Genomic DNA, 24,085 nt, shown 5'->3' with positions numbered 1-24,085 from the left:
AACAACTGGCTAGTCCCTAACATGGGCATGAACAATCCATGTCATCACTATACCAAAATCAAATCCAATTTTACTTGTCACATACACGTGTTTAGCAGATGTTTTTGCGGGTGTAGCGAAATGCTTGTGCTTCTAGCTCCGACAGTGCAGTAATATCTAACAAGTAATATCTAACTATTTTACAACATATACCCAATACACACAAATCTAAGTAAGGAATATAATTAAGAATATATACATATATGGACGAGCAATGACAGAGCGGCATGGACTAAGATACAGTAGAATATTATAGAATAGAATACAGTATATACATATGAGATGAGTAGTGCAAGATATGTAAACATTATTAAAGTGACTAGTGTTCCATTTCTTAAAGTGGCCAGTGATTTCAATAGGCAGCAGCAGCCTCTAATGTGCTAGTGATGGCTATTTAACAGTCTGATGGCCTTGAGATAGAAGCTGTTTTTAATTATCTCGGTCCCAGCTTTGATGCACCTGTACTGACCTCGCCTTCTGTCCCCAATGTGACCATGTCTAAGACAAGAAGGCTGTTTACATAATTCTCTATGTGAAGAGGCATGTTTGTGATATATGACTGTGCATATTGTCTGTCCTAGGTGGGGTCTGTCTGTCTGTCCTCGATACTGTTGTAAAAGATGTGGACGGGGTACTGTACTGCCGAGACAGGTTAGAGAACCCTAAAAACACACACAGACACACACGTAAACTCTCTCTCACTCACACACACAGCATCTGTCCATAATCCCGTCCCCTGACAACAGTGTCACTAGGACCAGGCCCTGGACGACAGTGTCACTAGGACCAGGCCCTGGACGACAGTGTCACTAGGACCAGGCCCTGGACGACAGTGTCACTAGGACCAGGCCCTGGATGACAGTGTCACTAGGACCAGGCCCTGGACGACAGTGTCACTAGGACCAGGCCCTGGACTTCCTGTGTTTTCTCTTCAAAACCAATACCCCTCTATTTTTTGTTCCTCTCTTCACACAAAGTTTGTATGGAGCGTGTAAGAGGGACCTCGGATAACTGTCTGGAAGAGTGCCCTCTGCTCCTCTAATCGCTCTTTCTAGGTTAAGTTTCTCTGTTATGATGTCACAGAGGATAACATCAGAAATGTTGAGTAAATCAGAAGAAGAAAAAAACGAATTTTGTGACGCAGAGATTGAATGTAAATAAATAATCAATAATGATTTACTGAATGTGTATTTTAGCATTCTGTCTACACAGCATTCTGCCTTCAACCAAAACATCAGCGAGAGAGAGAGATAGTCCTTTAGTCTGTAGCCAGACAGCCTTCATAGAAAGCAGGTGGATAGACACTCTCAGCCAAAAGAGATAAGAACTCAACTTCCTCTTAATTCTCAGGTGCTGGGAATAAGTCTCAAATATAAGGAAAATGTCTGTCTATACATTTCAGCAGTTTCAAAAGCATTGCTCTGCTATTCAAATTGTTAGTGTAGGAGCATTTGGCTTCAAGAAACAATTCTGTTTACATTATTCTGCTCGGAGGGGGGCAAGTCTACAGCGAGTCTCGCGCGCTACCTACGGGCGTGAGAAATTTGCATCTTTACACTACAGTAATGTAGGTATCTGATTTTTTTCTTTTTTTTTTCTTGAATGTTTGGTAGTGTAAACGACCTATAAACATCCCTTAACTAAACCTTTACCACTGCACAGCAGCGCCACACAGTGGTACACTGGAGCACTACAACCACTTAATCTGACCAACAAGAAATCATGTTTCATGTAATACAGTACATTTACATTTTAGTCATTTAGAACCCTCTTATACAGAGCAATTTACAGGAGCAATTAGGGTTAAGTGCCTTGCTCATGGGCACATAGAGCTTTTTCCCCTAGCTGTATTACTGTAGCAGTCAAAAATATATTGATGGCAATATCACCAAAAGCCATTAAAAGCATGCCCTCCCTGGTTGTCTTCATTAGGCACCAAAAGAAAGAAAATTGAGTTAAACAAGGAGGGACTACCTGAAATTGTTCAATAAAGAACAGCTTATTTATGTTTTCTGTTGAGTCAGAGTTCAGCCAGACTTAAACCGAGGGTCAGTGCCATGTTAACATCCAAGGAGGAATAGACAAGTAAGATCAATATTAGATTGATGCAAAGTCACTGCGTCTCCATGGCCACCAAGTCACGACCGGCACTTCTTGCTGATGCGTCTACATTAGGCATCAGGAAATCTCCTTCGTCGATACGACACACTACTGACACTTCCTGGTGTGACCATGAAGGTTAAACACATTGATTAGCCACAATGTGATACTGATGAGTAAACCATAAATTACATCTATGGTACTAAAGGAGGAGCTAAGTAGTTTATTTAAATTTTGTAAGTACAATAAGTAAGGAGCCTTGGCTTGTGCGAGCCGGAACCGCTCATAGGAGCAGGAGCCGATCTCCTGTTTGTGTAGCGTGGCAGCTTGATGTACATGTACACCTCCTTGACAGGACGCTAGTCTATCGCAGGGCCTGTAAATATAGTACCAAACAAACAAACTCCTATCACACCACATACAACGACATGATCCACAATGTATACCTCAGTCGGAGTGTCTGTTCTGCCCTGCGTGACCACAGGCTACTCAAAAACCAAGTTGGCATTTGTAAGAAAAATAAACGTATCCTCATGCAGTATATTATAGTGAATTTGAGAGGTAGCCCCGACTGGGACTCAAACCAGGTCCAGCGACTGTCAACCCAATAACAACTGTTACACCCAGAGGTCTGAACCTCTTGACGAGGTCGCTTGGTGTTGGCTTAAGGTCGCTACAGTATAGTTGCATCATGCGTCAATACTGTAAGTACTGTATTCTCCAGAGACCAGAGCTATTTTTCCATCTGATCCATAGACGCTGACCAAGCTGCCTGGATGGACAATATAGCAAAATATAGACAGGTGCATGAATTCAATTGATTACGGAATACATTTGAGTCATTTAGCAGACGCTCTTATCCAGAGCAACTTAAAGGCGCAATTAGGGTTAAGTGTCTTGCACAAGGGCACATGGACTGATTTTTCAGTCAGCTCAGGTAACTGCTTGACCACCTGCCTGTTAATGGTTTGGATAGAGGCTCGACACAGAGTTATGACTGGGGACTGAGCAAATGGCCAATAAAGATTAGGATCCCAAAATATTAACCCCAGTTCTTTCGAGCAAACATTTCCTTTTACTCAATCATTGGTGATAGCAAAATGTTGCAGAACTAACATATTCATTAAAAAAAACATCCTGACCACAAGTAATCTACAAGAACTCGTAGATGTGTTGTATTATATGCAACATAATGACATGTTTAAAGAATACCCCATCATCACAAATTACCCTAAGTAATTATGTCACTTGTGATGGACGGTGGATCAGATTTAACTGCTGTTTGAGCACCCTCTGGTGTTCAGAAATAAGTCAAACAAACTTCAAGTACTGTACCTCTCTATCCAGGCTACTCAATCCAACCCCTGTTGTATCTAACCTGATTCAGTTTATCAACCAGCTAATTATTAGAATCGGGTGTGCTAGATTAGATTTGGAGCAATGCTCTCCAGGAACAGGGTTGGAGAGAACACCTACAGGATGATAGCGCTCCAGGAACAGGGTTGGAGAGAACACCTACAGGATGATAACGCTCCAGGAACAGGGTTGGAGAGAACACCTACAGGATGATAGCGCTCCAGGAACAGGGTTGGAGAGCCCTGCTGTAGACACTAACAAAATGAAAACACAGAACATCAGATGGGTCCCATTTCATTTATTGGGTCAAAAAGAAGAGTGTTAAGGTCATTGATGTTCTCATTTTTAAAAAAAAACAGTACAAATCTCATGTTAACATTGACACATACTAAACAGAGCTTTAAGTACCGTTCTAAGGCTATGTTAAAGTCAGCATTTCTAGGAATAATAACATATCAGTTCATGGTTTTAACTCCATGATCAGAATATTTAAAAAAGGTAGTAAAGGCTTGGACAAGACATGGTCAACAAATCTACATTCTAGCCCATCTTTCATCATATCACCAAAACAGTAATATAGCAACAGAAAGCATGCACAGTCAGGACAAGTGCCATCTTTGGATTCCTCTCCTTAGTTAACTGCCACAATGAAGCCTCATTCTAATACAAGTAGTTTAAAAGACCGATTAGGCTACCCTCTCACTCTATGACAGGTTCAGCATGAAGAGGGACATGTTGTCCCAGCTGATAAAGCATACCAATTCATTTATCAGTGTTGTGTACAATAAAAACACTATTAGGCATCAAAAGACAAATTCAACAACCACAGGCATATGCAACAGCACTCAACTAAACCTTCAACATGCCTTTCAGACCCTTATCACTAACCAACTCAGAAGTCTATTCTCTACTATGCCCTTCAGAACCGTCATCACACAAACCTCGTCCCCAGACTCAATTGCTACCACATAGAGAGCCGGCTGTGTGGACGAGATTATGATTACACACACAATCATTCAGTCAACATTCCATATCTTGCTTACCACCTCACCTAGAAGAGCCCTGGTCTACATACATCAGCCCATCATTATAGCTGCTGCACTCAACTCTCTGACATGGAACCAGCCATTAAAGATTTTTATTTAAAAGGCATGAGACGTGTAATTACGGCACATATGGTCCAAGAGAAGAAAAAAAAACACATGACATATACGTGACAAGACAGCGACAAGACAGGGGATCAATTAATCAGACATGATTAGACAAAGACAAGGATCAAATAGTAACATTATCAACTTGAATTTGGAATAGTGATTAGTGACTAATCAATGGTTTGAATAGTGATTAGTGAACAATCAATGGATTTGATGCAAGCAGGGAGAGGGTAGTAGAGACATATAGCTGTGAAAAATAGTGGAAGCAAACAAATTATAGTGCAATATAGCAATCCATGCAATAAAGTAATCTTTAGAAAGTGCAAAGAAATAAAGACTATACTATATCATTACCATGCAAAGAAATAAAGACTATACTATATCATTACCATGCAAAGAAATAAAGACTATACTATATCATTACCATGCAAAGAAATAAAAAAAAACATTTCACCAGGTGTTCCTCATTCCCCTGCACCGGCTCAGACAAAACTAAGGCAATAACCTGAAATAGTCACACTTATGCATTCAATGCCATTCAAACATTAAATTAATGTGTCATTTGTAAAAAAACATGGGTAAAATGGGTTCTCCAGTATCAATCTAAATCTAATTCAGTCTGTGCAAACATTCACAAGCTGCTGTCTATGAGTGTGCCTATTCACAGTCATAAATGATCAATTATTTATGCAATGAGCAAAACCACCATTGAAATATACTTCCATAGCGGAGAAGACACGTGAATTCTGAAAAGTCAAAAAATATAAAAAGGCACCATCACATTGTCAGCTGTTTACTGAGAATTCATATGCCAATATTAAAATATCTAAAAACACGTGAAACCACCCAAAACTGAAAAACTTAAATCATCTGAAATCCTTGTCATCAGAGCAGAGATATAAGTACACTCAAACAGTGGGAGAATTGTGAAGTAAACCAGCTAGCTCTGCCATGAAAAGACACCGTCATGTGATCCACAGGTCCCATTCTGGAGGTTAAAGGTCAATCTTCAACCCCGGGGTCCATAACTGGGCTGTCCTCCCTACTGCCAGTCTGTAAAGGTTTCCATGTCCTTTTAACACAGTCAAAGTCCTAAGAGCAAGTCCCACAACCCACCACTCCTCTCAGAACATATAGGATTCTTCACAGAGGAATTGCAGTGTGTCCATTGGGTTTCAACTAAACTATGCCTCAGTCCAACATTAGTATAGAAGTTATTACATAGAATCAACAGGTGAATTAGGGCCACGGACCCACGGGAAGAGCTGCCTCTAGTTTGAATACTTCAGAGCCAGCTAGAGGAGAAAGAAAGTCTCATCATTTTCACATTCTAGCTAATTTCCCCTGAAATAAAAAATATATTTTCTCTTTGATGGGCCACTTGAAGCTGTTCTAGGGCCTGACCAATGTCATCCAATTACATAAACATTTAAGTAGTTAATGACTTGCGTATGATCTCATCAATGAGAGTGTTATGCTGGTATACTTATAATACCTCCATTCCAAATGAAAAGTTTATTATGAGGATTGATCACCTTGCAATTACTGTAAAACCTAATGGTCATTCACTCAGCCTAAATTAGGGGGGGGATTTTGGTAGCCCTCTGGCACACTCATTGGGTAGGCGTTCTAGACAAGGTCAACTACACAGCATAGTGTGGAATGATACACACTTCATAATAAATGTTAAGCTGCTCATACGTCTCGAGCTTGGCTGGACCAAACTCAGAGGCTGAAATGAAACTTTCGACCGGAGTGTCAGCGAGCGCGTGCGGTGTGCTAGCGGGTGGAGTGTTAGCGAATGTGCGAGCGAGCGCGGAGTGTTAGCGAATGTGCGAGCGAGCGCGCGAGTGTGTGCAGCGGTGTGCAGCGAGCGCCAGCGAGTGTTAGCGAATGTGCGAGCGAGCGCGGAGTGTTAGCGAATGCGCGAGCGAGCGCGGAGTGTTAGCGAATGCGCGAGCGAGCGCGGAGTGTTAGCGAATGCGCGAGCGAGCGCGGAGTGTTAGCGAATGCGCGAGCGAGCGCGGAGTGTTAGCGAATGCGCGAGCGAGCGCGGAGTGTCAGCGAATGTGCGAGCGTGTTAGCGTGTGTTTTTTTTGCGTGTGGTGTGTTAGCGTGTGGTGTGGTAGCGTGTGGTGTGGTAGCGTGTGGTGTGGTGTGGTAGCGTGTGGTGTGGTGTGTTAGCGTGTGGTGTGGTGTGTTAGCGTGTGGTGTGGTGTGTTAGCGTGTGGTGTGGTGTGTTAGCATGTGCGTGTATACTATTTACATTCAACCGTGACATGTCTCACCTTGTGAGCAGTGTCTGCAAACTGCTGGGCTTTGTGCATCAGGTCCACTGTCTTGTCCTCGGCCCGGCCCAGTCTTTCCCCACGCTCCTGCAGGGCCTGGCTTGCCCTCTTGACTACACTACCCAAACTGCCCCTTGGGGGGCGCTGCCCACTGGGACTTGCTCTGGGACCTGCTGCACAACACACACAGAGAGTAGTACTGTACATGACAACACACAGAGAGTAGTACTGTACATGACAACACACAGAGAGTAGTACTGTACATGAAAACACACAGAGAGTAGTACTGTACATGACAACACACAGAGAGTAGTACTGTACATGACAACACACAGAGAGTAGTACATCAGAGATGGGATACCCAGATGAGATACCCAACAGGCATAACATTCTGTTACAACATCCAAGAGCCAGAATCAGAATGTCGAGCTAGCCATCTTGGCTTTCTTTTATTCTAAACTAATGTTTGTTCGAGAGAGAGGTAAAAATTGCCTGGGGGGGGGGGCTATTTCATACCGCCTGGAGTGGTCAGCTTAGGAGAGAGACTGCCCAACATTTGCTGTTGCTCCGCGTCTCTACGCCCTGCTACTGCCTGGCACCTCTCCCTGTGCCACAAACACACACAAATGGGGAGCCGCGTTTCTTCTCACAGGGCCAGCCTTTGTTTTTTAGCAGGAGGTTTGGACACAAAGTCGCCACTCATCTAGCCGCAACCTCATAGAAGAGCCATTCTCTACTGTAGCAGAGAGAGGTGTTACAGAGGACAATAGACAAAACCATCAATCGCCTGAGAGAGGATTAGGAATCCATGAGAATATAAAGGATACAACCATAGGCCTTCCACTAAGGATATGTCCTTATACGACTTTGTCATTTCTGCAAAGACTGTGTTGCTACCCAATGACAGAGAATTATTGGTTATTTGGGGGGGGGGGTTACTCCCTTACCTCCAGCCAGAGGACTGCTTTGTTTTGAAACCATCACCTTCTTCATGTGGTTGAAGAAGACCTTGCAACGGTAGATGACCAGATTCACAGTGCAGGCATCTGTTAGAATGACAGCAATGAGACTGATAAAAGCTGTATCATAACCATGATGAATAGGTAAAATAGACAGCACAGAATCAAACATGAAATTGGAGTCCCTGCCATATCATGAGAGGTGAGAGGATAAGCCACTCCTATGGTTGAAGTGGTACCAGAATAATGCCCACTGACAGCTGGTCCAAATTCGCTCCCTAACATTTCCCTAGCCCTAACACTTCCCCTAGGCTATAGCACGTCGATCTGCAAACATGGACGGGTTAGGACCAAGGGGAAGGGACTGAATTGGGACTGACTGTTGACAGACTGTGCTTCTCCTTCAACAGCCCCTTACCTCCTGTGAGTTTGGACTGACAGTTGACAAATTCAGTCTGGCGGGGCCTGGGACCCACTGTGCTCTTCCGTCTAGCCTGGGCCCCTGGACCTCCTCTTTGGCCCCCTTGGGCCCCTGGGCTAACCTGGCCCCCTGGACTAGCTCTCTGGTCCTTCTGCTGGTCTCCAGCTGGGCTAGCCGGGCCACCAGGGACCCCTACCTTGCCCTCCCAGTAAGTCTGACAGGCGTGGTACATGATCTGGATGAAGATGCACTTCTCTGCCGCTGAGCTGGCCACCCATTGGTCAAAGGCGTTGTCAAACACCAGGTCAAACTCTGGGCAGTCCTGTGGGCGATCCAGAAGGGTATACAGATGAGGGATACAATAGAGAGGTCATAAGACGGTAGAGGAGAATAGCGGACCAAACCAACCGACCAGAAACACAGGTCAGAATCCTGGTGCTCCAATCCCAATACAACCCTTTACCCATCAAGACTTGATTGGCTATACTAGGGTCTGATTTTCATCCATTCTGCTTTGGGACAACACTGAACATGGCAGAAGCGCATGTGAATATGCAAATTAACAGGGAGAGTGGCTAAGGAAAGAGGAATGAAATGGATGGGTCTGGGATACAGGGCTTCCAACAGAGAGTGTAGGCAGTACAGGCTAAGATCTATAGAATTAAATTTAAAAAACACTACACAGAATATCACATCTATACTAGCTCTATGATGATGTCACCTTGTTGGGGTCGATGCCATCGACCTGGCGGAGCTGCTCCACGCTCCACTGTGACCTCCTTGTGAAGGGGGCGGAGCCTCCAAACCGCTTGACCTTGGTGATGAGGAGCTGAGCTGGCCTCTTATTGGTCACTGGGGGGATTAGGAGGGGTCATGGGTTAGAAATATGAAAGTAAGCACACTTCATAAAACCCCAAAATGTAGAAGTAAATCTACTCAGTACTACAATGAAGACAGGATATAAAGAAGAGATTCAGGATTCACTTTCCACTACTAAATGTGTGTTTAATTTTTATCAAACATTGGACATACACACACGGGACCAGTCACCATCACAGATCAACAAACAGACCGCCAATGCCCATTCTTCTTCAGTGGTTTCTCTTGTACACACAATATGAGGATTTGTAATGGGGGGAGACTGGCAGTGCCAGCTGAGGACACTAGTCACTCATCCGTCAGTGGTGTAATTGGGACGGGGTGAAGAGTCCCTCAAGGGACACTGGGGCAGTGAATGCCCATGGCTCTGGGTGACTTCATCACAGTAACAATAGCTACTATGGATGGAGTGAGTGACACTGAACATCTAAATAACACGCAAGTGATCCTTCCTGCTCAGTTATAGGATCCATGTCCTCTGACAATGTCAGACTCAGTGGTATTAGATAGCCAGCAGCACAATGTCCTGATTGCAACATGATGAATAGCTGTGCATCCTTCCATTCAGATAATTCCACCATGAGATGGTTAAACAATGCAGCCTTTTAATCCTGAATAAGATCATTTATACAGCAGAGCAACAAGTCTTTTTGTGGACTTAAAATTCAAGTCACACTGGTTCCAGCTGAAATAAATCTGTTACAGTAGCCTACCTGACAGACAGATGTATGTTATATATCCTGCCTTGCCTCCAGTGGGCAGAAAGGAAAGTCTTTTCCTCGGTCTCCTCTTAACCTCCACGGCCACTAGTATCCTCTCATCCCGGGGGGCAAACACCTCCCTGTTGATAGCTGACTGGATATTCATAGTGGATCTGGATGCCAGATAGGTAATGGACAAAAAAGATGGACAGATTGATGGGGGAAATATTGAGTATTTTACTCGTGAGTCATATGCTTAAGTGTATTGTATTCCAAATGAATGACACCTTGACTCAGAGTGATCACCATAGGTGAAAGATTGGTTAAATCACATTATCTGGTGTAACAAAGATTTTTGGTATTCCATTACTGGTTGTTACAGGATAGGTAATGTTTAGTGTAGCGCAGATACTTTTCTAGACAGGTGGGTGTCCACCCCAAAGTGCCGCAAGTCATGATGATAGCCACCTGTCTCGATCAATGAGAGATGACTTGAAATAGACAAGCTGGCGGCGTACACATTGTTGGATTTCTTCATGGAGCAAATTCAAACGGACCCCCTGCAACTGGACACTTTATGAGACCCCAGTTTCTACAAATCAAGGACGAAGACAGTATCGCCAAGGTTGGTCGAAAATTCTCAGTGTTACACCAAACAGTACCTATCCTGTTACTCCCAGTAATGGATACCAAATCTCTTTGGTTAAATCACATTATCTGGTGTAACAATCTGTATTGTAGTTAGTGAAAGGGAAACTTCACACCTGTAAGAGTGGGGGATAAATTCATTTGAATCAGCTTAATGCGTCATGGGTACTCTTTATTCGATTACATTTGATTAAATTAATCATAAAAATCCCCAAATGCTTTATCGATTATTATTTAGCATCCCTCGACAGACAACTAAGAGAGAAGAAAGTAAGTATCGTTTACAATACCTGTTTTGTTGTTTTACTCCACCAAGACGCAGAACTAGCTAGTCTGATTACCGAACGACTCCACTGCCTTTTATAACTGTCAGGCTGCCCCCTCTAATCAACCGCTTCAAGGTTTAGAATCCGAGTTAAATTTCGGCTCTAGAGTCACACAACAACCGCGTGGCTTGCGGAGAAGGCGTATCTATCTGGAGACGTCCCATTTCAACAAGTTAGAAGTCACGTGGGAGAATTGATTTATTGGGTTGAAACTCATACAATAAATAATTTTAATCTTGGTTTACCATAATTCTTTGTAGGCTTATTCTTTGCAGGTTGCTCTCTCAAAGTCATACTTTAAAGCGGCAATCAGCAGTAGAAACAATAACCATTGCACCCCACCCCTGGTTTGGTAAAAAGCTGAGGGATTGGACTGGGTAAATGTATTCACTCTCCAATGCATAGACAGAGCTATGGATGTAAGTATCCATGATATCAAAATTATAGTTTTAACCATGTTTTGAGGCTATATAGTGTTTGTTTTTACATTTTTTGTTTACAAACAATGAAGTAAAACAAGTTTATATTTGGGGTTCTGATGGGGTACGACAGCTGAATCAGTGGGTACATATCATTAATTTATAAGTCAAAATATGGATGTAGCAACAGCTGATTGCCCCTTTAAAAACTTGAATTTGCCATGACACTATTTCCAAAGCTCACTTATATGGCTCGACTTTATTTTTTCAAAAGTAGGCCTAATGTTGAATGAACTGAGACCACAGACAGACAGCTGTAGAGATCTATTTTAATGTAAAACAAAAGGTTTACCAAGGTTAAGCACCGCGTTATTAATTTGAAGAGGGAACGAAACACAGGTTAAAATTGGTTTCCACTAGTTACCACATCCACAAAGTAAATATTGGCTATCGTAAAGATTCATGAAAACAAACAAAAAAGAGCTTTTTGGTCTTCATTTAAGGTTAGGGTTGGGCATAAGGTTAGCAGTGTGGTTAGGGTTACGTTTTAAATCACATTTTAAGAAGATACATTTCAGAATTAGGCGGGGTTTATGACTTTGTGGCTGTGGTAACTAGTGACGACCGTTAAAAATAGTGAGTAATGAGTGGATTGGACAGTGAGTGGAGAGGAGACATGACAGAAAAATAGTGTCCTCTGGTGGAAGGCAAAAGAGAATACAGCTGAAGGGTGGACGACCCACAACTGAAGGGTGGACGACCCACAACTGAAGGGTGGACGACCCACAACATAATCACAATTCAATTTCCTTAGCACAGGAGGTTGATGGCACCTTAATTGGGGAGGACGGGCTCGTGGTAATGGCTGGAGCGGAATTGATGGAATGGTATCAAATGGTTTCCATGTGTTTATGCCATTCTATTTGCTCTGTTCAAGCCATGATTATTACGTAATGAAATTACGTTGAACCAACGTGGAATAGACGTTGAATTGACGTCTGTGCCCAGTGGGATGACATGTAAACAAGGATATGCAGAACCAAGGAGAGAACCATGGGTAAGAGGCCTTTCACACTACTTAGCCAAACTAAGCTGAGTTTACTGGCCTGGTCTGGTTAGGTATCCACCATAGTTGTTAGAACCATGCTAGAAAGGACAATGTGAAAATAAAATATCTGTGCCAGCACAGTTTAGTTTAGGTCGGCCCTATAGTGGGAATCAGGTGTTAGAGCCAAGGCATTGGGATGATAGAGTAGCATACCTAGGAATCTGACAGTCTGACCTAACAAGGGAGGCTTTCAAACACATCTGAGGAGAAATTAAGTAGCTAACATTCACAAGGAAGTAAAAAGTCATCCTAACTCATACTGTGTAAAAACAACTCTGCTGTGTTTACACAGATCATATAAAAAAAATCCTGATGGCAAGCTTGATTTTGGCAGAGAGATCCGATGTAAGTGATGTCATTTGATGTTAGTGTAATTCATTTGCTAAAAGCCTTTAACAAATCATGAAGTAACCCCCCCAAATGAGCCTGCATGCTACGATCCCTCACTAACAGCAAGACAATCCTAAGCAAAGCATATTCCTCCCTATTTAGGTACATACTGCATGCTTCATTTTCATTTTAACCAGTGTCGTTATTGAGTCTAATAATGTATTAGAAATAGAAGTATAGTGTATTATCCAGTCCTCTCCACTGCAACTCTCTTTAGTTACTTGGATGTAAATGAAACATTTTGCATGGGTCCTTCATGCCTTGTTTTACTGATATGTTGTCTCTCTTGTTTGTTGCCTGACCTAGAAAGAGCAGAAAGTTACTGCATTATGTGCAACATGTCAGTGTTAGTAGTACAAACACATATAGTAGTGCTCTGCTCTATCAAGCTATCAATTCACAGTAGAACAAAACAATTATGTGGTCTTCCAATGGGTGGATCAGCCAAGAGACCGAACCTGCCATTAAGTTATGAAATATAAACAAAAACGGTATTTGGCAACTTTGTTAAAGTTGTGTACTCAACATTAGCATCTGTCCACCATCCCTTATAGGAACCTTCAGTTAGTCAGTTAGTGTAAACATGGTCCCACCACATGTTCTAATCTGGTGACTCCAGACATCAGCATAGCAGTACAGTTAGTCTATAGGGCTGCATTCTATTTAGTCTACCATATGCTCCAGTCCAATGTCGTCATCAATAAAGGGGCTTTAAGCCTAGCCTGGTCAAACTATCCTGAACGGACAATCAACCCTTCCGTAACAATCCACTTTGATCGACCTGACGGGTTGAAATCAAATGATGAAATCAAATGGGTTTCAATGTTCTAAGGGATGCATTTGGATGTAACTCTCTCAACAGGCTAAACATCTGAATGAGTGTTGATGCTGGGAGTTGTGAGAGGAGTTTAGGCTTGAGGCATGGCTACAGTTTCATGAGTCATACAGACCCAGTCAAAGCTGTGTCCGACACCAACACAGTCGCTGCTGAGTCCAAGATAATGAACATTGACAGATGCTTGGTCCTAGAGTCATCATTTAGTCGCAGGAAAGAGGAACAGTCTTCGTGTGTGCCTGGGCGGTAGTCTTCATTAAACCCACAGGGTGGGTATATGAGGAACAGTCACTATTAGGACCATAGGGTAAAGGGAACAGTCTCTGAGGAGATGAACACAGGCTTACCACAGGTTGACCGCAGGCTGTGAAGTGGTCTCTGATACACAGTTATGTCTCATCGGTCTGGTCGCAAGATCTGTGTGTACACTGGGAGACTATTATATGTGTTGAGGGAGAGGGGAAAAGAGTGTGTGTGTCTCTCTCTCTGTGTGTGTGTGTGTGTCTCTCTCTCTCTGTGTGTGTGTGTGTGTGTGTGTGTGTGTGTGTTGGCTGTGGGTTAGGATAACTCTGGGTTATCCTCAGAGAGCTGAGTGGGATACTCCTGTCTATACATGAAGGTGAGAAGAAACAGTGCCACGTCGTGTGAACACCAATAGGCTGTGTGCGAGGTCACCGCCGACCAATAGCGGCTCTCCACCATGCCTTCTCGCAGCTCAAAGTCAATGCGCCTCTCCAACTCCACTGTAACACAAAGAAAGACAGAGTTAAAACAAACACACCCACAAACCCTTTTAATACTAGCCATAGACACCATAACAAAACACAACTAGAACAGGCAATAGGGAAACCTCTGTCAAAAGGGCATAGTGCATAGTAAAGTTCACTGCTGCTTTCCGATAACAATATGAGGGAGCAGACCTGGGTTTTTCAAATACTTTATATACTAACGCTTTATTTAGCTGGCCTAGCATGAGTTTGCACTTATGATACATGTTTGGTTATACTACAGGGCACAGTTTCTAGATTTCTTCATTCCAAGGAGGTTTTCCTGGCTACTGTCCTCTGACTTCTGCCTTTGCTTGGTTCTAGGGCCGGGTTACTGTAAAAGCACTTTGTGACAACTGCAGTAATAAGGGTTTTACACATACATTTGATTGGTTAATTGGTTGAATGATTGGTTGATTGATTACGCCTGACAAACTAAATCAAGCACACCTCAAGTATTTAGTATTTGCAATACATATTTGATCCAGGTCTGTGGGGGAAGCACTAGGGTAAGTGCTTCAGTTAAATAGATCCGTCATGCACTGCATCGCAGTGCTTGAGGAGTCACTACAGACCCGGGTTCGATCCCGGGCTGTGTCGCAGCCGGCCGCGACCGGGAGACCCATGAGGCGGTGCACAATTGGCCCAGCATCGTCCGGGTTAGGGGAGGGTTTGGCCGGCCGGGATGTCCTTGTCCCATCGCGCTCTAGCGACTCCTTGTGGCGGGCTGGGGCATTCACGCTCACTTCGGTCACCGTGTTTCCTCCGACACATTGGTGCGGCTGGCTTCCGGGGTAAGCGAGCAGTGTGTCAAAGAAGCGGTGCGGCTTGGCAGGGTCGTGTTTCGGAGGACGCATGGCTCTCGACCTTCGACACTCCCAAGTCGGTACAGCGATGGGACAAGACTGTAACTACCAATTGGATATCACGAAATTGGGGAGAAAAAGGGGTAAAAAGTTAAAGAATATATATTTAAAAAATATATTTGATCCGTCATCGACAGGGATGGAATTTACTGAAAGAGATTCTCTGGTACTTTTATATACTTTTTAGCCAGTAGTTCTGAAAGTAGGACTTACGAGCCAAAAATGGTCCACGTAAATTGTGTATTACATCACATACAGTATGTGCAAATATGTGTACCACGTCATTGCTCTCTCTTGCTCTGTTGTGTGGTCATCTTGCTAGTTGTCACTCAAATGGCGAGTACCAGAAGCTCATTGGCTAAAACTCGAATTGCTAGGGGGCTGGCCCACGTCTGAACTAAACATTGACACATCCAGCCCAAAGCAGGATGTTTAAAAAATACTTAGTAGTCGCCAAAGTTCTGGAGTATGTCTTTAAGGACTTTGGGCACTGGCCAGCTGGGCTAGACTGACATTTTTACCCGGTCCAAAATCTATGCCCTGCGATAATTGAAAATAAAAAATGTCACTAACCGGTGGGCTAGTTGGACACATTTTCTACTAGCCCGGTCTGAAAAGTACTAGCCATGGGCTAGCTTCATTTCCATCCCTGATACGTACATGTGGTGTTTTCCAGGATAGCCGAGGTGGACCGAGACATGGAGGGCTCTATTTCCCTTGTCTCCTCTACTACAGGTAACTTCTCTAACTCCATAGCCACGCCCTCCTCTCCTGATACGGCATTATCCATCTCCAAGACCCCACTCTCCGAATCAGAAGGCTCCTCCTCCACGCTGCCCACCTGACCACTTGAGCGTGAGAAGCGGGAGAAGAAGATCCCACCAATGCCTTTCCCGAGACTGGCCGCACCTGCCGAGATGGAGAACACAGTGAAACTCAAAGATGGACAGACACAGACACACACACATACAAACACACATGGCACATCACAGCACAGCACAGCACAGGACATATCAATCAAGTAACGTCTCCTCACAGATATAGGCAGGAAAACACAATAACATTCATACTGTACATAGCACACCCATGAATTTACAAATCATTGCCTTAGACTTGGTCCTATACTGAAAAGTGTTCTTTAAAAAATAACATCTAATCATGAATAAAGGAAATATATAAATCAGAAGTCCTATAGTGTCAATCCCTGTGACGAGACTTAATTGCTCTCCATTGATTTGTTGAGGCTGTGTTTTCTGGGCATTGATTTTGTGCTTGGCTTGCTGTTACATCAGCTATGCAAGCTACTTCTGTTTCAGCGAGATCAAATGAGATCTTTCCACAAAATTAAATATATACAAAAGTATGTGGACACCTGCTCGTCCAATATCTCATTCCCAAATCATGGGCATTAATATGGAGTTGGTTCCCCCCTTTGCTGCTATAACAGCCTCCACTCTTCTAGGAAGGATTTCCACTAGATGTTGGAAAATTGCTGTGGGGACTTGCTTCCATTCAGCCACAAGAGCATTAGTGAGGTCGGGCACTGATGTTGGGCGATTAGGCCTGGCTCGCAGTCGGCGTTCCAATTCATCCCAAAGGTGTTCGATGGGGTTGAGGTCAGAGCTCTGTGCAGGCCAGTCAAGTTCTTCCACACCGATCTCCACAAACCATTTCTGTATGGACCTCGCTTTGTGCACGGGGGCATTGTCATGCTGAAACAGGAAAGGGCCTTTCCCAAACTGTTGCCACATAGTTGGACGCACAGAAATGGTCTGGCATCTGCCAAACCCAGATTTGTCCGTCGGACTGCCAGATGGTGAAGCGTGATTCATCACTCCAGAGAATGCGTTTCCACTGCTCCAGAGTCCAATGGCGGCAAACTTTACACCACTCCAGCTGACGCTTGGCATTGCACATGGTGATCTTAGGCTTGTGTGCGGCTGCTCGGCCATGGAAACTCATTTCATGAAGCTCCAGACGAACAGTTATTGTGCTGACATTGCTTCCAGAGGCAGTTTGGAACTCGGTAGGACAGACGACTTTTACGCGCTTCAGCACTCGGTGGTCCTGTTCTGTGAGCTTGTGTGGTCTACCACTTCGCGGCTGAGCCTTTGTTGCTGCTAGACGTTTCCACTTCACAATGACAGCACTTACAGTTGACCGGGGCAGCTCTAGCAGGGCAGAAATGTGACAAACTGACTTGTTGGAAAGGTGGCATCCTATGACGGTGCCACGTTGAAAGTCACTGAGCTATTCAGTACGGGCCATTCTACTGCCAGTGTTTGTCCATGGAGATTGCATGACTGTGTGCTCGATTTTATACACCTGTCAGCAACGGGTGTGGCTGAAATAGACGAATCTACTCATTTGAAGGGGTGTCCACATACTCTTGGCCATGTAGTGTATGTGGGTGGGTCTGTTCTTGCCGAACAGCCCACTCTCTCCACTATGACCTAACGGCCCACTCTCTCCACTATGACCTAACGGCCCACTCTCTCCACTATGACCTAACGGCCCACTCTCTCCACTATGACCTAACGGCCCACTCTCTCCACTAGGACCTAACGGCCCACTCTCTCCACTAGGACCTAACGGCCCACTCTCTCCACTATGACCTAACGGCCCACTCTCTCCACTATGACCTAACGGCCCACTCTCTCCACTATGACCCTAACGGCCCACTCTCTCCACTAGGACCCTAACGGCCCACTCTCTCCACTAGGACCTAACGGCCCACTCTCTCCACTAGGACCTAACGGCCCACTCTCTCCACTAGGACCTAACGGCCCACTCTCTCCACTAGGACCTAACGGCCCACTCTCTCCACTAGGACCTAACGGCCCACTCTCTCCACTAGGACCTAACGGCCCACTCTCTCCACTAGGACCTAACGGCCCACTCTCTCCACTAGGACCTAACGGCCCACTCTCTCCATTAGGACCACTAGGCGATTTCAGGAAAGTCCAAAATAAAAAAACATCTATAAGATAAAAAAGAAAGAATCCACCACAGAAAGTCCCTATGTCTCTCCCTTCCCCTCACTCCCTCCCTCTCTCACCCATAATGCTGGCTTTCCCCAGGTTTGTGATGGACTCTCCGTAGTGTCTTCGGGCCTGAGGGGGGGAGGTACAGGGGCTGGGGAGGCTCTCTGTGTCCGAGATGGATGCTCTCTCCTTCAGTGCAGGGTTGAGCAGCGTGGGACGGATCTGGTCGTACGGTGTCGGACTACATGTGTTATACCTGTACAACCCAGTCACAATATATACGTCATTCACAAACATGCAAATTCCTGATTCGTACAACACTGCTCCAGGGGCGCTGCTCTTCCGCGGAATCTTTGCTGTTCCCAATCTCTCTCTGTGTCTGTGTCTGTGTCTGTGTGTGTGTGTACTGACTGTGAAGTAATATATTCAAAATAACATACTCAATCCACTACTCACCAGTGTATTTGGACAGGTGAAATGTTACTGTAGTTCTTTAAGATCAGGGGCTCCAATCGGTAGGCCTGAAAATACAGCCATAGGCATCATTAAGCACATCCATCATGCCATCAGCAATCTCCATACTGGAACCCAGAACCAGATCTTGCCTGCACTAGCTAGCCGCTTGATGTGATTCTGGAGGCGGAAACGGCAGGTAAGTGTCAACCCCTCCCAAAGCCTCTACCAAAGCCCTTCCCCTTTCACCTTCCAATCTTTTATAGGTATACTACAGTATACCATCAGTGACTGACTGCATGACTGAATGACTCTACTGTCTGGATTTGGTTGGTTGGCTCACCACAGGGTCAGTAGGATGAAAGACATTGAAGAGACGTTGACAGATGGATTTGGGTAAGATGTGATCCTGGGTCACGTTGTTCCCCGGTCGGATCCCTCGCAACGCCAAGAACACGGCCAGGGGAGAACCCATGCAGAAAAAGTTCTCCACCTAGAAGCAAATAAACGGCACAGAGAACATCAGAGGAGAACAAAGGGTTAATTCCCAGCTCAATATGTCTGTCACAACAATCAGAAGGAATGGAATATTGAATGTCGACGTCACCTTAAATTTCAAGGCTGAAGAAGAGCCTTCAGATGATGGGGATTGCAACCCAGCAAACTGATTTTCCAAATCTCGTAACCTATAGACATGAATGTAACACAACATTATCACACAACTATAAATGAAACATAAACATTCAACACTGGGGACAAATTACAGTGGGCGACTGGGTGACCACTGGGTCGTGTTCATCCGTTTGGTGCTTAATGAATATGACGCTGGCTAGTGAGTGTCTACCTACCTGAGTCGTGTGAATCTCATCTCTTCTTGTAGTTGACGCTCCTGGTAGCTTGGCCAGCGCTCTTGCATCTCCTCTGGGTCGGCCCATAGTTCTTCATGACGGAAGCGTACCGGGTCCCAGCCTGTCATGATGTCGAAGGTGATGACACAACCCAGGGAGTGGGACACGATGGACACCTTGCCACTCTCCCCAAACTCAGGGTTCCGCATGCAGAAGAGACTGTAGAGACGATTCAGCTCCTGAGTTAGACCCTTAGTGATCTACAGAGACAAACAGTATGACAAATTAGATTGTACAATGCAACACATGATATGTTTGTGTGTGTGTTAAAATATGCATTGGACATATGCGCGCGCGTGTGAAAGTGGACACAGACATATGGAATGTGAAAGTGGACAGTATCATATGTTTACTGTACATGTCTATACTCACAGTGACCAGTGGGGCCCTATAGTTGTCTACAGCTGACAGACATTGCATACTATAGATTGGGGGGGTGGGGGGGAGGAGAGAGAGAGAGAGAGAGAGAGAGAGAGAGAGAGAGAGAGAGAGAGAGAGAGAGAGAGAGAGAGAGAGAGAGAGAGAGAGAGAGAGAGAGAGAGAGAGAGAGAGAGAGAGAGAGAGAGAGAGAGAGAGAGAGAGAGAGAGAGAGAGAGAGAGAGAGAGAGAGAGAGAGAGAGAGAGAGAGAGAGAGAGAGAGAGAGAGAGAGGATCTCACCTCGTCTCTGTACAGAGGGCTGGTGTAGTACATGATGTCCATGGCACTGCTGTTGAGCATGTCCCTGAGTCCGCGAACCTTGTCTGGAGTGATGGAATCCACCGTGTCTACAAACATCACACACACACAGCCGAAGTCATCAACAAAAAACACATTTCAACCCGTCTGGTGAGAAACCTAGTCCTATACAGAATGTACAGTAACCAAATGTTGTATTGTTGTCATGCATTACGGCTAAAGCACAAACAGACCAGTGGGTTTACAGGTTAATTTGTTTGTCTTTATTACACAACAACAGCTGTTGTTACTGCATTTACCTCTTAGAACTAATTGAAAGTGAAGTACAAAGTAGATGTGGGAAAATATTACACAAATACATCCACTGTTACTCACATGATAAGAACAGACACCACACCCTGCAATCTATGCTACCACAGACAACGTTTCGACCACTTAGGTGTTCAATAGGTCACAAAGTGGGTGTGGCCACACATACCTCCATCCAGGCACAGTTTGGACCTCCACTCCACAGGAAGGAACTCCACGTGTTCTGTGGAACGATCAGAAAAATGCTTCTCCTCCATCTTCCTAGCAGCCTCCCTCATCCTATAGACGAGCAATGGCACCGACACAGATCCACATTAAGAAAAAATACATTAACAAGAATGTTTGGTAATACTTCCTATGAATACCCTCTTTGTGAAGCATTATAAGTGCATTATTAATGCCTTAGAATGCAAAACATAGGTGTTAATAACTGCTCATTAACCACTCTGCTCACTTTCCCCATAATAATACTATTTATAAACATATTAGATGGTATAAAACCCAATGACAGAGTCTGAGAGGATTTTATACCATTTCATCACAGACTTCCTTGTTCCTGTAACTCACATGCTCGTATTCCTGATGATACGGCCCTGATCCATCTTCTGGCCAATCCCGTGCACCACAAAGACGATGTGTGTTGTTTCGGGTGGGGTGTCCTCGGGCGCTGCCTCCTCCACATAGCCCCGATGGAGACGCGTCCCACTACTGCCGGCTGAGGAGGAAGTAGACCAGCTCTTATACGGTATACAAGTGCACAGGGAAACACAGTGAAGGGCAGGAACACCCGCTGGAGAAAACCAACTGACAACAGTATACCAAAGTTGAGAACTGAACGGTACAAAAGATCACCCATCCCATACTTCTGCTCATTAATGAGTCACTCTAAAATTGCTGGATTTTATCCTCCTATCCATTTCATATGTTGTACGTGCATGGATTACACTTTGTATTGAATGCCATATTAGTGTAAATAAAAACTTGAACTTGATTAGCCTACTGTAACTGTACAGTTATATACAGTTATATATATGTGGTCCTCTGTAGCTCAGCTGGTAGAGCACGGCGCTCGTAACGCCAAGGTAGTGGGTTCGATCCCCAGGACCACCCATACACAAAAATGTATGCACGCATGACTGTAAGTCGCTTTGGATAAAAGCGTCTGCTAAATGGCATATTATTATTATTATTATACAGTACCAAAACAAAGTATTTGAGCAAATCCCACAAAAGACTGCTAGTTCTTAGTCAGGATCATTATGAGATGATGAGACATTATAAGGGGTTCATACATGCTTATGACAATTCTTATAATGCATTATAACAATAATAGGATGCATTGTACCTGCAGGTTTTAAGTAAGGTGTTACACAACATATTGTAGGCAGTGAAACACAGAGGATTCCTATTTCATGTCAGTGGGAATAAAAACCTTTGGAGAAGCCCAATCTCTGGGTGACAGTGCGTGCGATCTTGGAGGTGGTGGCGTCACTGTAGAGATACACCTCGTCCACACTGTGCCAGTCCACATGGCTTCGGCTTAGTTTCAAACTGTGGATTGCTGGAGGAATACGAGGAACAGTAATTAACATAGACCAAATAACTTCATTCCGTTAATGTGAATTAAGTCTCCAGTGACGTTTGGAGAAATCCCACTTGCACGCACTTAAACAGTGGTAATGTTCAGTAGTTACTAAATGGAAGAAAATGGTCCCAAACAGATATGAACTTATTCAATAAGAATCGCTTGTTTTTCTTTTATGCAAGCCGTCCATTTTAACTATGACACAGTTTGTATTCACTTTCAGGTGACCTTCTGAATGTCCCCCTGGTTTTGCTGAGCTCGGCTAAAACGAGGTCAGCTGACCAGAGCTTCCTTTGTGACGTTGGCCTAAATGCCTAAATGGTTTGACACTAAAGAAAGACAGCCTGCACACAGTATAGTGACTCACTTCCTGTAGTGCTGCACAGTAGCCAGTGTTGTCTGTAGTACGGCACAGGTTCATTGAAAGCACTTGGAAGCAGTATATGCCATATGCTTTTGCGTAGCCATGTGCGATGTTCTAGCTAGGTTTTGTTCTCTCTTTATTCTAAATGTTTGTTTTTTGGGTGCAGAACCAGTGTGAAAGTGGTGTGTGTGTGTGTTCATTCATATCATTCACATGCACCCTTCATCGACACTGTCACACCCGACGCCCCACACGGCGGCACGCCCATGTCCCACTTGCCATTGAGTCCATCCACTTTACCGTCCTTGTTGCCCACTGTGGTGGTCACCACTTCAATGGCGTCCTCGTAGGTCTCCCTCATCTGGTGCCCCCGGAAATGGGCAAGGTGCTCCAGCTCGATGAGGTCACTCTCGTCCTCCTCCAGGGGAAGCCAAGTGCCGTCGACGAACCACTGACCCCTCATCACAGGAATACAGTCCTGCTCTGTGGACATACAGAGGGGTTACACTGTGGTTATGGTGATGTCGGTCCAACTCTATTGAATGGGCAGTATCAGATGCTCTATCTGTGCTCTGAAGGGTTTGGGACTGTTATGGCAGCCATATTGAATAGAACTGGGGATCAGTGTGATATAATCAGGATTAACAAGACAAACAGTGAGGGAGAGAAGAATCATCTATAGCGATAAGAATAGGCTACTCACGGTTCCAGTAGACGGGGTAACATTCCTTCTCTTTGACGTCCACTTCGTAGAGACCACCTCTGACGCAAACAGCCTCAACGTTGACACTTATGGAATCCAGGTCGAGTTCATCTTTCTCGCATTCTCTGTCCCCTCCACCCTCTGCGTCCCCTGTCGCCGGCTCCGCTTGGACAGCTCCCCCCTCCGACACATCTTCCGGTTTGGGCTCGGAACCCGTGGACGACACACTGGCATCCTCTGGTTCGGTGGTGGGACTCCGACATTTGACCTTGCAGGGATTTAGTTCACATAATTTGCGGTAAATGACTTCAATTTTCAAAGAGTCGTGTCCAACAAATGGCTTCCAGGTTCTCTTGTCCTCTTTGTAGAACCATCGCACTTCCTCTGGTCCCAACTCGGTGACTACCTCCCCGCGGTGCCTGGAACTGGTGGAGCGGTTACGTTTCTTTATAGTCACATTCCCATCACTTTCGGTGTAGTTCAGGTCGTTTGTGATATCCAAGTATTCTGTCCCTGAGTCTGGGAGAGGGTGATAGCCCGAGTAAGCTTCCTCCACTAGGCCCAATATCATGCCGTCCTGAGATAAACGGTGATCGCCTAGCAGCAGCGGAGGCAGGTGTATTTCCAAGCCGGACTGGACCGAGTCCATCTCCCCGTGTATATTCTCTCCCATCGGGTCCTCGTAGCAGGTCACAAACACATCATTGGCCATATCCCAGTCATTGCTGCTCACGGAATTATTATCCGAGCTCAGTTGACGGGAGGTCGACTTAATGTCCTTAAAATTGCTCATGACTTGACAATAAAAAAGCAGCCTATTGCCTAAATAAACAATATAGCCTAGCCT

The 24,085-nt window shown here is 44.7% G+C and overlaps 2 protein-coding genes across 5 annotated transcripts; both read right to left on the bottom strand.

Annotated features, from left to right (window-relative positions):
• Positions 1-3,778: 3,778 nt before the first annotated feature.
• LOC121548558 (syntaxin-binding protein 6) lies at positions 3,779-11,317 on the bottom strand. Of its 4 annotated transcripts, none has more exons than XM_041860027.2 (7): positions 10,836-11,317; positions 9,910-10,070; positions 9,039-9,169; positions 8,315-8,639; positions 7,885-7,983; positions 6,938-7,110; positions 3,779-5,721 (listed from the first exon to the last, which is right to left on the bottom strand). In XM_041860027.2, exons 2-7 carry the CDS (start codon positions 10,061-10,063, stop codon positions 5,692-5,694), a joined length of 912 nt encoding a protein of 303 aa, XP_041715961.1. In that variant the 5' UTR covers positions 10,064-10,070; positions 10,836-11,317; the 3' UTR covers positions 3,779-5,691. The 4 variants fall into 4 exon arrangements, with proteins under 4 accessions (XP_041715961.1, XP_041715964.1, XP_041715962.1 ...); XM_041860030.2 differs by having other exon boundaries at positions 3,779-5,944; positions 6,938-7,107; XM_041860028.2 differs by having other exon boundaries at positions 6,938-7,107.
• A 2,793-nt stretch (positions 11,318-14,110) lies between these two features.
• Positions 14,111-24,031, bottom strand: LOC121548555 (phospholipase DDHD1). The gene is made up of 13 exons (XM_041860024.2): positions 23,239-24,031; positions 22,815-23,018; positions 22,019-22,147; positions 21,154-21,301; positions 20,756-20,865; positions 20,260-20,366; positions 19,542-19,801; positions 19,301-19,379; positions 19,037-19,186; positions 18,697-18,761; positions 18,315-18,496; positions 15,917-16,165; positions 14,111-14,366 (listed from the first exon to the last, which is right to left on the bottom strand). Exons 1-13 carry the CDS (start codon positions 24,029-24,031, stop codon positions 14,182-14,184), a joined length of 2,661 nt encoding a protein of 886 aa, XP_041715958.2. The 3' UTR covers positions 14,111-14,181.
• Positions 24,032-24,085: the final 54 nt, after the last annotated feature.

This window comes from Coregonus clupeaformis, chromosome 33 (assembly GCF_020615455.1).
Source record: "Coregonus clupeaformis isolate EN_2021a chromosome 33, ASM2061545v1, whole genome shotgun sequence".
NCBI lineage: Eukaryota > Metazoa > Chordata > Actinopteri > Salmoniformes > Salmonidae > Coregonus > Coregonus clupeaformis.
Note: the sequence above shows the minus strand (reverse complement) of the source record. Positions and strands in the feature narration are given on the sequence as shown.